This window comes from Rattus norvegicus, chromosome 5 (genome assembly GCF_036323735.1).
Source record: "Rattus norvegicus strain BN/NHsdMcwi chromosome 5, GRCr8, whole genome shotgun sequence".
Lineage (NCBI taxonomy): Eukaryota > Metazoa > Chordata > Mammalia > Rodentia > Muridae > Rattus > Rattus norvegicus.
Genome location: NC_086023.1, coordinates 164,136,290 through 164,149,635, shown reverse-complemented (window position 1 = coordinate 164,149,635; position 13,346 = coordinate 164,136,290). Strand labels below are relative to the sequence as shown.

The window sequence follows — 13,346 nt, the reverse complement described above, 5'->3', positions numbered from 1 at the left end:
GTCCAAGGAGCATTTGGAAGAAGGATGAGGGCACACACAACCAACCACATTGGTCTGGAAAGGAGACCCAAAAGAGGAAGAGGGCATGTGGTGTTCAAAGAGCAAAACCAGGACTTGCAGATAGGAGTTGCATGACCCTATGGAATAGCCCTTGTGTTAAAGGACCCTCGCTAGCCATGAGTGGGAACCGCAGTTGGGGTATTCGGAACATCCCAGTGGTGTGCTGCAACTAAAGAGAAAGGGTGGTTCCTTGGCAAGAACTCCGAAGCGAAGAGTCACACCACAGAGAGGTTAGATGAGGCAACCCGGGTCTTCTAACCCTGCGCTACGGCTGTCCTGATAGTTGCTCCATGAACCTGACCGGGAGGGTTGGAAACAGAGGATGCAAGAAGCATGTTGACATTTCAGTTTCTAAGTGTCACCACAGCTGTGATGACTGATACCCTCTTCCTGCTTCGTTTGCCTTTCAAAAATTATATACAGATGCACAGCCAGGCACACGTCCATGCAGTTGACTTCACCCTCAGTGGCTCTCGAAGGGAGGTGGCTTCTCTCTCTGTGCCCACTGCTAACGGACTGTCGACCTCTTACATTACTGCCTGCAGACCATGCAGGCTGGGGTAAAAGAACGCCTCTGGTGAGACCTGTACTCAGGTGGCAGCTGACTGACATTTGTGATCTGCCAGGACAGCAGAGGGTGGGGAAGCCTGGTGAGGCCCTGCCTGAGAGCCTGAGAACCTCGGAGCTCACCAGCAGAGGCAGGCGGTTGTAACAGTGAGACGCTCTCCTTCCTCCCAAGGTGTAGCAGCACTAGAGGAGGCAGCGAATGTCTTGGTCCCATGCTCCCATCAAACTGTGACGGGCAACAGGAGACCGCTCTGGGCTCTGGTGATTAAGGCCTGCCTCAAAGTCCGTACTCCACGTTCCAGCCGCACCTCTGCTTCCGTATTTCCCAGCACCGTTAGAGCCAGAGTCATTGTATAGCAAGAGAGAAAGCTCCAGTGTGTGTTCTGCGTCTGTTACCGTGTCTAGTGTCGGTGTCCCCGAGCAGGTGGCTGGTGGACAGGCAGGTAAGACTGAATTTAGCACCTGCCCAGCGCTAGGCACAACCGACCAACAGTGGGGTTCAACACCCAGTCGTGGACCACGGGCTCGGGAGCGGCTAGACCCTGTGGGACAGGTTTGCCGACCACGCTGATGTGCACACCACATAGCTGCTGACCCTCAGCAGTGAGGACAGGTGAGTTCCGCTCGGGCTTTGAAGTAGAAGGGAAGAAATGACAGTAACTTGAAGATCTCTTAAGGTCCAGCTCCCGTTTCCAGAAACCTGTAAATAATTAAGGTGTTGGATAAACGAGGGAATGTCCGGGATATTGCTGCCGTTTACTGCGAGTTCACTGTGTGCCAGGCATTGTCCTGAAGCTTAAATATGTTGTTTTAATGTTCCCAACAGCTCCATGAATAGAGTATTTTTTTTTCATGAGACAAAAAGCTGAGTAAAGGGAGATGATTAATTGCCCAAGTCACCCATCATTCAGACCTTAGTCTGTGCCCGTGCAGCTTCTCTCCTATGGTCTCTTGTCCTGTGTCTGCTTACCTCACAGTGTCTTACACACTTGAGAACTCCATCCACTGGTCCGGCCGTGGGAGTGGGAGGTGTGAGGAAGGTAACAGACGACTGATGGCGGCTGAGGCCTTATAGGGCTGGAGTTCCACATGGCCTTCTCATGGCCACAGTGCTTTGAAGGTTCCCAAATGTGGGAGTGTCTCAGCTACAGGCCGAGAAGGTAGTTCCCCTGAGAGTGAGCCAGCTGCCCTCCACGTGGCATTCCAAGATGGGCGAGAGGCAGCCTGAGATTAGATAGAAGAGATGAGGAGAGAGAAAACACCAGGGCCTCCCGTCTCGACACTGGCCTACAGTGTTCCTGTCTTTAAAGTGAGGTCCCCTTGGGCATCCTACTTTGGGCCTCCAGTTGCCAGTGAGAGAAGAGGTAAGTCTCCATTACTGTGGGGTGGAGCGTGGGGTCAAGGTTTCAAGTCCGATCCTGTCAGTCTTTGATGACTGCTCACCTCAGCCGGAGAGGAAGGCCCATTCTCAAGTTGAATGTGGGCTCCCACCCCTCCACCCCTCTGTCTGCCTTCAGTTTTTCCTTTTCTCCAGCACTCACCTGGCCACTGAAACAGGGCGTTTGTAGAAACAGCCCAGATGCTCTGCCTGGTGAGAAGGCAACCAGCCACCAGGGGGCCTTGGAGAGAACTCCAGTTCACCTTCAGGGGATCAAGATCTGCTCCACTGTGAGAGTTACTTGGGTACAGGCTGGGTATAGGAGGTGGGGGGCGGGGGGAGACTGCCTCTTTGGGTGGGTGCGCTCACATTAGGGAAAGGCAGTAGACAAATTGGACAAATTGAGCTGTAGAACAGAGAGCAAGAACTGAAGCCTGCTGAGGGTGGAGATCATCAGGGTGCAGATTGGAGCTGATCAGGAGGGGCTTCTGGGAGGAGATGACAATGAACAGAGCTCAGGGTTCCTAAGTTAGCCAGGAGAGGTGCTGGCAACCTGGTGTACCTGTCCTCACAGCTGGAGACACTCCCTACCCCCTTTCCTGCTGCTGAGCCCATCCAAGGCACTTTTCCTTCCATTTCTTTCCGTCACATAGCCAGATGACTGCTGTGTTGAGGCAGATGTGCCAAAGGTGCCCTAATCAAGGCCAAGGTCAAAGTCGTCTGAGGAGGGACTGATATCTTGTTGAGAAACAAGCAGAAGGGGATGGTAGAGCATTTAGTCAGCCCAGGGTGCCAGTGCCAAATCCAGATGGGCGGCCTTGAAGGATGAGGCCCAGGGAGAGCATTGCAAGAAGCAAGCTCCTAAGCCTGCATCTACTGAGGATGAGGGCTCCATTCCTGTTGTCCTGGCTTTCTGCTATTTTGTTAGGCCTCTCGAATGGTTGCTACACGCTAGCATCAATACAAAGTTCTCTGTAGCAACCAAGGACAACCTATTCAGAGCCTTTCTTGCAGAAGCAAGCCAAGCCTGTTCTGGGGCCCGCCAGGAGCAATAGTGGGTAGAAAGGCTGCCTGACCCACAGAGAGCCTTCTGTTAGGTACCTCGTAGGTTCAAGGCCACATCTTGGAGTACAGTCTGAGTTCAACAGGGCAAGACTATCTCCAGAACGCCCAAGTCCATTTTACCAAAGCTGTTAGTGTATCTTTAGCCATGCACGTTACTATGTACACACATGTATATATATATGAGAGACCGTTCGGATGTGCAGGCCCCCCTCACTCTGTCCTGAGACAATGCTCCCAGTATTCAGAAAGTGTCTCAGAACCCTGAGCGAGGAGCTCCAGATAACCAGTCTCCACCCTCTTCTGGGGAGGCTGAAAAGAAACCACAGGGGCTGTGAGCGAATGAATGATAGCCCAGAGGCAGGGAGATGCAACTGTTCTTTATCCTGTCAGCTCAGAGCTGTGGCTGGCCGGATGCAGGGCCTGGCTGCTCTGCTGAGAAGAGCCATTCCTCCCTGAAGAGAAACTGTGGCAGGAAACCGGATGAAGATAGGCAAATCCTTCAAGTGAAGCAGAGCCCAAGTAATCTACGCCTCAGGCTGTGCGGTAGATGCCGGGGAGCTGTCCCAACCAGAGCTGTGAGGAAAGCCCCTGCCTCCTCAGGAGGACCTGTCTCCTAGAGGAAGCTAGGCCCTGCTCTGGGACCCTACTGCCAGCCGGGAGTTGGGGCATGGATCTCTCCGTCACATGACCAGTCATGAGAGCCATGGTAGCCCGGATTTGGGAGAGCACTTGATCTCTCACCCAGCCCCATTGTGTCCTGAGTCGACTATGGAATTTGAGTCAAGCTGTTCTGCGGGATTAGATGACTCCCTCAAGGTCACCTGGTCACCACTAAGAAGCCGGGTCTCTCCTGACCCCAAAAGCAGCACTTCCAGGGTTAAAGTCATCCTCTATGTCATTGCTCCTCTTTATTTTGAAGGCGGGAGGGGAGGCATGGTTTTGGTTTTTAAATATAAACCTCATTTTCAACTTACACGTTGAAGGAGCCATGCCTCTTTGCCATTGTCCCTCCCAAGACCCCACCCCACCTTCCGCCACCTTCATCTCCTTTCTCCTCCTTAACCCTTTCCCTAGTAGCCTTCAGCACACCCTTTGCTCTCTGGCACCTAAACACTTCCCCAAGCTGTCTGCTCTGGGAGTGAGAGGACAGGAGGAAGAGTCAGGGCATAGGAACCGCACTAGACAGAGGGGGGCTTCTCTTTGAGAGGTGGACGATTTAACCACTGGCTTTACATGGCTGCCCCTGCAAGTCACCTGAGCCGTCCCTGAGATCTGGAGGCAGCTTTAGAGTGCAGCAGCCGTGGGCGGAGACACCTACAGGAGTGTATGCTGACGCATCTCACACTCCGACTCTCAGTTCTTCTGCCCTGTCACCTGGGTTGTGTTCATACAAGCTTACTGTCACTCTTGAGCAACGCCATGACCCAGTTTGCTAATGAGGAGGATGAGGCTCTTCCAACAGGGCTAGCACCTTGCTGATTACGTCGTCGTCAGATTCAGAATCCAAGAGCATAGCACCAGCGGCACGGCTGGGCTTAGGAACTGGGTCTTTGACTCCTTGTCCAGTGCTCCTCCCACTATGCTCTAAGGCCTGGGCCAGCATCCCTCCTGTACACCGTCCTAGCCTCCAGAAGGCAGGGCTGAAACTGGAGGATCTGTGGCTTCCACGACCCTCCTGAAAGCAGGGATCAGCTCACCAGAGATACAAGCACAACCAAGAGGCCAGCACAAGGCAACGGTGGCCTGAGATGGCTCCCCGGGTGAGGATGAATGGATCGGGAGATAATCCCCCTGAGAAATGAGGAGGACCAGTTGCTTTGGCAGCTGCAGGGCTGCATCTGAGCCCCAGTGCTGGTGTGTGCGCCCCCTCCAGATCCACACTGTCACTGGCTTGTTGCAGAAACAGATGTTGCTGTTCGCCATTCCTGTCTCTTTTCTCCAATAGGCACTTCAACACTGGAGGGGGAGCCAGCCACAGAGGCAGAAATCACGTGACTAATTCAGGCTTTTTCCGGAAGGGCAGGCCCCTGCAAGACTTGGGGTTCGGGGGTAGATGCGTCAGAGGATCGGCCCCTGCCCTAAGTGCTTCTGGGAAAGTCCCAGGCAAGCTACCATAGTAAAGGTGGGCACTACTTCTTGGGGGATCTACCTTCAACCTGTCGTCAGGACTGGCCCCAAAGCTGAAGACAGAGGATTGGAGGGGGTCAAGGGCTGGTGAGACCCATGTGTTTTGTTCCATCCTCATTTGAGCCTTTTCTGTCTGTCCGTCCATCCAGGCACCCATGCACTCATGCACTCATCTAATCCACCTAGCATGCACACACACATCATCCATGCATCTACTGAGAACACATCTGGCAGCAGCGTGCAGGTTTGCAGGTAAAACATTTCCCGAAAAAGGCTATGCACCCCCTCTTGCCTGCTCATCCATGACGATGATTTAATGGGAGCCTGGAGCCTCTCCTGCCCCCGAACAGCTCTGCGTCAACCCGCCTCTGTGCCCTGAGCTCTACGATCCATCAGCCTTGAGAATGGAAGGCATCCTATTTCCCAGAGGTCCATGGTAAAGTACTGGCATGTAACCGAGGAGATTCTCAAAGAGGAAAAAAAACTCAATATCACTGTGCCACTAAAGAGAGCAGAAGGTCAGGCCTGGGCCTGAGATGAGCAGGTTCTGGTGGAGAAAAACAAGATGTGTCCAGCCCGTGGATGCTGCTTTGTTTGGGAAGGAAGATCTGAGAGGTGATCTGAGAGGTGCCCCAGGAGCGATGAGGACTTATAGGGGTTGGAGAAGAAGAGTGTCTCTTGGAGGGGGGACGTAAAGTGTGACTCCATGCTTTGCTGAATGCTTTGCCTTCTGACTGGAGACCCTCAAGGTAAGCAGAGACCTGCCTAAGGACAATCTAGCACAAGGAAGAGAGGGGGGAAGACTTTATTATGCTCTACTGACCTGCAAAAGTGGGATGCCCAGCGATGGACCGACCTCTGTTCCCACAAGCCCTGCCCTGCAGATCTCAGTGGGGCAGAGCGACAGGGTTAGAGGCTGCAGCTGTTCGTCACCTCCCAAACCCCTACAGCCTGCCCTTGTCCTGTACCCCTCAGGTCTGCTGTCTTCCTCACTGGGCAGAGGACTGGTTACAAGTGAGCTCAGGGCCCACCGAGCACTGCCAAGGGCAGGAGAGTGAGCTGGTCCACCCGGACAGTTTTCATTTTGTTTTGCTTTGAGACAGGAGCTCACAGTGTAGCCCTAGCTGGCTAGAACTAGAAACACGATTAGGTTGCTCTCGAAGTTTCAGCAATCCTCCTGCCTCTGTTTCCAGAGTACTGGGATTACAGGTGCCATCACACCTGGCCAATTTCCAACAGAACTTAGTCACTGGACTGGGGAGACTCTGTTCCTCCGTGTCCTTCGCCTGATGGATGTTACGAAGGTAATTCACTGGGGAGGTGCCCAATACAGAGACACCCTTGGTAACCCCTGACTACTTAATATTCAGAGCCCATGTTACCCTCTCATACAGAGAGTTTCGGGGGGGGGGGATTCCATTGTTAAGTACATTAAAATTCACCTTAAATGATTTCCATAAAGACATTATTATCGGTGATAATTCTCAGTGGGTGCCTGGACTTCTAAGTGCCGGAGTTGTAGGGTGGGGGAGGGGCATGTCCTGCAGTAACTGCAGCCTGTGCCTCACATCCCTGTGGTCCACACTCTTTATCCTGCTCCAGGAAGCACTGAGGAGTTCCATCCAGCATCTCTGAATGCCTCCCGGACCCTGTCCTCATGTCCTCTCCAGTACCCCTGCCCCGACAGGAACACAGCATCGGATAACTAATCCCCAACTCCCAAGTGACACGGGGTGGAGTGAAGAACATGGTCTAGGAGAAAATGCGAGAACAGCGGCCGGCCGGAAGCCCTCAAGGGCTGGCTAACCTCTGGTGGCTCACTCTTCCCCTTCCCAACTCTTCCTCTCACTTAGCCACCCTGGCTCCTTGCTTGGATAACGTAAGCTTCACATACTGCAGCACTGTGGATTGAACCCAGGACCTCACACATCTAAGATGAAGGCTCTACCACTGAACTACATTCCCAGCCCGTTCTAGTCAGAGACGGGCATAGGAAAACTGAAGGTTACAGAGCTCTGAAAAGCTTCACAGGTACCTTCTTGTCCCCAGATGGGACTAATGCTCCAACAGCCTAGCACGGTGACTGTCTTTGCAACAGCCTGTGTCTCCAGCCTGGGTCACAAGGATCTGAAGGCCCATGCCTAGTCAGAACTAAGCCATAGTGTCAGCAGTCAGTACAGGGGTTGGGGATTTAGCTCAGTGGTAGAGCGCTTGCCTAGCAAGCGCAAGGCCCTGGGTTCGGTCCCCAGCTCCGAAAAAAAGAACCAAAAAAAAAAAAAAAAAAAAAAAAAAAAAGTCAGTACAGCAGTGGTTCCTGTTGGGGACTCGAGAAGGGGACATTGCCTTGTCACCACTCCCAGCCACAGTTTGCTGTTGTTTGGGAAAGATTTGATTTTGACAGCGTGTGTGCTCTGCTAATAAAGTTCAATGGCAACTCCTGAGCACGCACTACTCAGCTTTGGAGGTGAGGTGGCCCTGGTGCATTCTGGGCAGCAAGGAAGTCATATGGGAATGAGGACAGAGCACAGTTGTCTCCGTCACCGGACACCACCACTGCTCAGATTCCTGCAGCATACATTTCTCTCTCTTCTTCTGATGCTGTATTAGGGTTTTCTAGAGAAACAGAGCTGATGGGAAGGTATATGGGATTTATTAGAATGGCTTAGAGGCTGTAGGCCAGCTAGCCCAACAGTGTCTGTTTACCGACAGGAAGTCCAAGGATCCAGTAACTGATCAGTCCACAAGGCTGAACGTCTCAGCTGGTCTTCAATGTATGCTAGAATCCCGAAGACGTAGGCTCCAGTGCCAATGTTATTGCCCTTCTCATCCACAGCGTGAGTCCGCCTTCCGTCTTCTGTGTCCTTTTAAATCAACTGCTATGGAAGGCGTGGACCAGACCAAAGGTGCATCTTCCCACCTCAGAAGGCCTGGATTTAAAAGTGGGTCTTTCCACCAACCTATCTACCCTCCAGGCTCAGATTCAGGGCTCAGAGTCAGCTCACCCAACACCTACCCCGTCTATGAACTGCTGGAGCATATGACTGGACCGGTCTTGCAGAACCAAACCTGCAGGACCTCCATGACACCACAACAACAGGATATTCAAAACTTCCCGAGGAAGATCCGGTGTTAACAGTGTAACAGCAGCCGGAGCCTCGAACCAGACCAGTGACTCACTGCAATGACGGTTTACAAGTGAGCTGTTTAGACATAAGACCCTACGGTGGGACACACAGTGGCTGACATGCCACAGCTTCCACAGAGAGACGGAGATGGTTTTAGTTTTGTTTTGTTTTTCTCTGTGGGGGGAGGTTGTAAGGGTGGAGGGGTGGGTGTGGAGAGACAGGAAGATGAGTGGGATTGATGTTCATTGAGGGAAATTCACAAAGAATCAATCAAAAAAGTCTAAAAATGTCAAAAAAAAAAGAGAAAAAGCAGGTCTTCCCACTTCAAATGATTTAATTAAGAAAAAAATACCTTAAAAATTAATAAATAAAAATTAAACTGGGTGTCGGGGGTGGTGAGCACACCTTTGATTCCAGCACATGGGAGGCAGAGAGGCAGGTAGATCTCTGAGTTCAAGGCCAGCCTGGTTTACAGAGCAAGTTCCAGGACAGCCAGGGTTACACAAAGAAACCTTGTCTTGAAAAACCAAAAAATGGGCTGGAGAGATGTCTCAGCAGTTAAGAGCCCCGACTGCTCTTCCAGAGGTCCTGAGTTCAATTCCCAGCAACCACATGGTGGCTCACAACCATCTGTAAAGAGATCCGATGCCCCCTTCTGGTGTGTCTGAAGACGGCTACAGTGTACTTATATATAATAAATGAATAAATCTTTAAAAAAAAAAGAAAAACCAAAAAGAGAGGAAGGAAGGAAGGAAGAAAGAAAAAGAAAGAAAAGAAAAGAAAGAAAGAACCTTACAAATGTACCCAATCACTTAGGTTTTAGTTAATTCCAGATGTAGTCAAGTTGACACCCAGGAATAACTACCACATCTTGGTGTGTGGATCAAAAGGAAACTTGAGGTGAAAGGACTCCAGACTCTGATGCCAGACCAGTCCCCATAATGCTACATTAGAACAAATGCCCTGGCTACAACCCTGCTCAAGGTCCTTCATCATTCTTCTAAGATTGGCCTCAGAGTCAGTCTTAAAACTGTATTTGTTATGCATGCACGTGTGTGTGTGTGTGTGTGTGTGTGTGTGTGTGTGTGTGTGTGCACGTGCACACGTGTGCACCATGCCATGTATGTGGACTTGGGTCTCTCTAATGTGAGCACTGGGTATTGAACCTGGGTCCTTAGGCTTGGTGGCAAGTGCCTTCACCATGGAGCCATCTTGCCAGCTCATCATTGTCACTTTTCTTATCCAGAGCTTGAGTCTGCCTTCCGACTCCATGAACCTGGATCTGGCATTTGACTTACTGACTGGTGGGAAGGATGTGATATAAGACCATCGCTGCGCCTCAGAGTCCTACAGCTTCCATCCCGGCTCTCCTGGAACTTCCGGAGCCAGGAACATAATGGACCGTTCAATCCTCTCTAAGGAAGAGCAACCACGGGAAGCAGAGTTTCCGTGCCACTCAGAAGATGCCAGCACCAAGCACCACAAGGGTGAGGCAGGCATGCGAGCTCACCACGTCCCAGCCATGAGCTGTCAGTAGCCACACTGAGCACACAACGAACAGCAGTTATCCTGAGCCAATAAATCTTGGGTTGTTTGTTTACACAGCAATTCATTATCCACACAGTCACACAGCCCCTTCCTCCCTCCCCCCCCCCCCCTCTCTCTCTCTCTCTCTCTCTCTCTCTCTCTCTCTCTCTCTCACACACACACACACACACACACACACACACAAGGGGTGGAGCTGCACCTCACAGGCTCCACCCCTTCTCGCTGGCTCCGCCCCTTCTCGCTGGCTCGAAGCCTCAGAAGCAACTTTTCTCCCCAAGATTTGTTCCTTTCTTGGTTCTCACTAGTTCCCAGGGCTGGCACGACAGTGCCCATTGCTCTTTATTAGTTTAATATATATCGAAGCCTCCAAATAGATGCCGGGGCCCAGGTGGAGCAGACGGGATGTGACTAAGTTCTGGGGGATGATTGATAATGAGTAGGGACTGGAAAATCAATTGTGTTAATTCCTGGTCTGTCACCGGGACCGAGAATTAATGAGAAAATCTGTCTAACTTAATGGTATTTACACATTATACAGAGTGTGATAAAATTGTCTGCAGGTGCTGCCTGGAATTCCAATTATAACAGGACGGCACAGCCGAGGGGCAGGCCAGGACCCGGTCTGGGCATGGGAGGCCTCCCCTGGCTCCTTTAACTTCCTCCCTAACTTTGAAGCAAGTTTCAAGCTCCTGAGTGGATGTCACTGGCATGGATCGTCCCCGCCAAGCCTGGGCCAGTGAGCTGGCACAGAATCAGGGATGAGCTGAAGGGTACACCAGGTCTGCTTCGAAGATATCTGTGCCATCACCACAACACATCTGAGGGGTGGGTGTGGTGGCACACGCCTGTGATCCCAACTCTTGGGAGGCAGAGTCAGGCCCGACTCTCTGTGAGTTCAAGGCCAGACAGGGCTATGTAGCAAGACCCTGTCTCCCCCAAACAAACAAAACACTTGAAAGAATGACTCAAAGGAAGAAGCATTAATTTTAGCTCACTGTTTCAAGGGACTCAGTTTATAGCACTCAGCTCTATTGATTCTGGGCCTTGGTGAGCTTGGAACATAATGGTGGCATGCAAGCAAGGAGGAAGATGCTCACTTCGTGGTGGACAGGAAGGAGGGGGAGGAGGTGAGGATGGGTATAAACTTCAAAAGCACACCCACAGTGGCCTTTGCCCTCCAGCTCTAATGCACTAAGGTTGCCATCAGCTTGGGCAACAAGCATTTGACACATGAACGCTCAGTGGGTAAACCATCTGAGTCACTGACCAATAGTCAAAGAGGACTAGATCTTACACTCTGGCAAAGTATGTGGTTTGGGGGCATGGTCCACCCCCACGCCCAGTCCTCTTCTTTTTTTTTTTTTTTTTTTTAAAGATTTATTTATTTATTATATATAAGTACACTGTAGCTGTCTTCAGATACACCAGAAGAGGGCATCGGATCTCTTTACAGATGGTTGTGAGCCACCATGTGGTTGCTGGGAATTGAACTCATGACCTCTGGAAGAGCAGTCGGGTGCTCTTAACCGCTGAGCCATCTCTCCAGCCCCCCAGTCCTCTTCTTTAAGAGGGAGTCTGCACGCTGTGTCCCACCACACACCCACAGGGTGGTCACTCTTGGAAGGTCTCCCTGGACACAACTCTGGACGCTTCAAGGAGAGCCTGCCTCGGGACGTCTGCCTGTTTCTGTGCCACTCTGCGGACTGGACTGGTTCTGCTGGAGGCGGGACAGCTAGCCTTCAGTCATTCCCACCAAAGGTGACTTCCTCACCTTCCGTGCCTCCAACTCATGTTAGTAATTCCCTGGCGCTCTCCTCTCTCACACCGAAGACGATTTGAGGAACCAATGAGATAATGTGGTCACCCAGCTGTGTTCTCCCTTTCCCTCACTCTGGGGAGCCTTGCTGTTGGCTGTTGTGTGTGCATATGTGTGTGTGTGTGTGTGTGTGTGTGTGTGTGTGTGTGTATATGTGTGTGTGTGTGTGGGTGCTGTTGGGGGGAATAAGGCCTCACCAGGTGCCAGCATCATACAGGAAGCCTGGACTATGATGCCTTGTCACAACTCCTGAGCTTCTGATCCCCCCTCCCCCATAAAACTGCAAAACTGCTGTCTTAATGTGGGGGCCACTTTTACACGGAACAGGGAACACATCTAGGTTGGGGGCGAGGCAGGCAGGCAGAGCCAGGCCTTCCCAATGCCTTTCCTGTGCTTCCACCTTGATTAGAAAATACCTTTTATTGTGTGTGTGTGCACGTGTCTATCTGAGGAAACTGCAAGAGATCACAGGACGCCCTGGAGCTGGAGTTGCAGGTGGTGGTGAGCGCCCCTGTATGGATGCTGGTAATCAAAAGTGGGTCCTCTGCAAGAGCGGTAATGCGTTTCTTTTCTTTTCTTTTCTTTTCTTTTCTTTTTTTTCTTTTCTTTTTTTCCGGAGCTGGGGACTGAACCCAGGGCCTTGCACTTGCTAGGCAAGCGCTCTACCACTGAGCTAAATCCCCAGCCCCGAGGTAATGCGTTTCTAAGCCATCTTTCTAGCTTCCTGCCTTGATTTAAATGCTTTTGGTTTCATTTTTAATATATATATTTAATTCTCTCTATGTGTGTCCATCTGTGGGTACGTGCGTGTAAGCACAGGTGCCCATGGGGACCAGAGATGTCGGGTCCCCTGGACTTGGAGTTCGTAAAGTCTTTCAAGATTAATTTACAAATAACTAGCGGCAGTGGACGCGAGCACCCCTACAGTGCTCCTGTGGAGAAGAGAGGGAATCTCTGTGGAGTTACTATTCTCCATCTTGTGGGACCCTGAGACTAAACTTGGGCTATCCCACTTGGCAGCAAGACCCCTTACCCACTGAGCCATCTCGCCAGCCCGTCTACCCCGATTTCCGCCCCAGTGAAATCCCTCCTGCGTTTGCAGCTTCCTGGACACACCGCCCTCCCACCTCTGAGCCTGGAGTGGTGCTGGTTTTCCTGACTGGAGCAGTCTTCCCGCTCTGCTCCTTCTACGTTTCCCAGGCCCTTTCCCCACCTTTAAGACTTGACTCCCCTGTTGCCCTCTCCTGTGAAGGTTCTTAGGACGTTTTTGCCACCTTTTTTTAGCACCCGAGGATCCTCTGATCCTTTATGGGTACTGTAGGGATGTGAGCTACACAGAGTATGAGTTACATAGTCAACTCTGTCCTTCTTACTTGCTCCCTGGCTCCCAGGGGATGCTCAATGAGGGTGAGTGGCAACCTTGGGGAGGAAGAGGAGATCTGTATGCAGTTTCCCACTAAGGGTCCAGGAGAGGGCAGAGCCCAATTAGTAGGAGACTTGGGCTCCCGTGGTTGAGTGGTTGATCCCTGTGGTCAGTTTTGGGGCTGTCCCCGTGGTCATCCTTCTCACCTACCACCCTTGTCTGGGGACAAGACATCATGTGTGTCCCTGTCACGGTTTCTTCCCGAACCCCGTTCTTCCTTGTTTGATGTTTCTCTGC

The 13,346-nt window shown here is 51.6% G+C and overlaps 1 protein-coding gene across 1 annotated transcript in view; it reads left to right on the top strand.

Annotated features, from left to right (window-relative positions):
• The window catches only part of Ubiad1 (UbiA prenyltransferase domain containing 1), a 28,064-nt gene extending 18,142 nt beyond the window's left edge, over positions 1-9,922 (top strand). The window contains exon 2 of the mRNA XM_039110099.2: positions 9,569-9,922. Within this exon, the coding sequence (XP_038966027.1) occupies positions 9,569-9,615 (47 nt within the window). The 3' untranslated portion in view covers positions 9,616-9,922. The remainder of the gene's footprint in view (positions 1-9,568) is intronic.
• Positions 9,923-13,346: the final 3,424 nt, after the last annotated feature.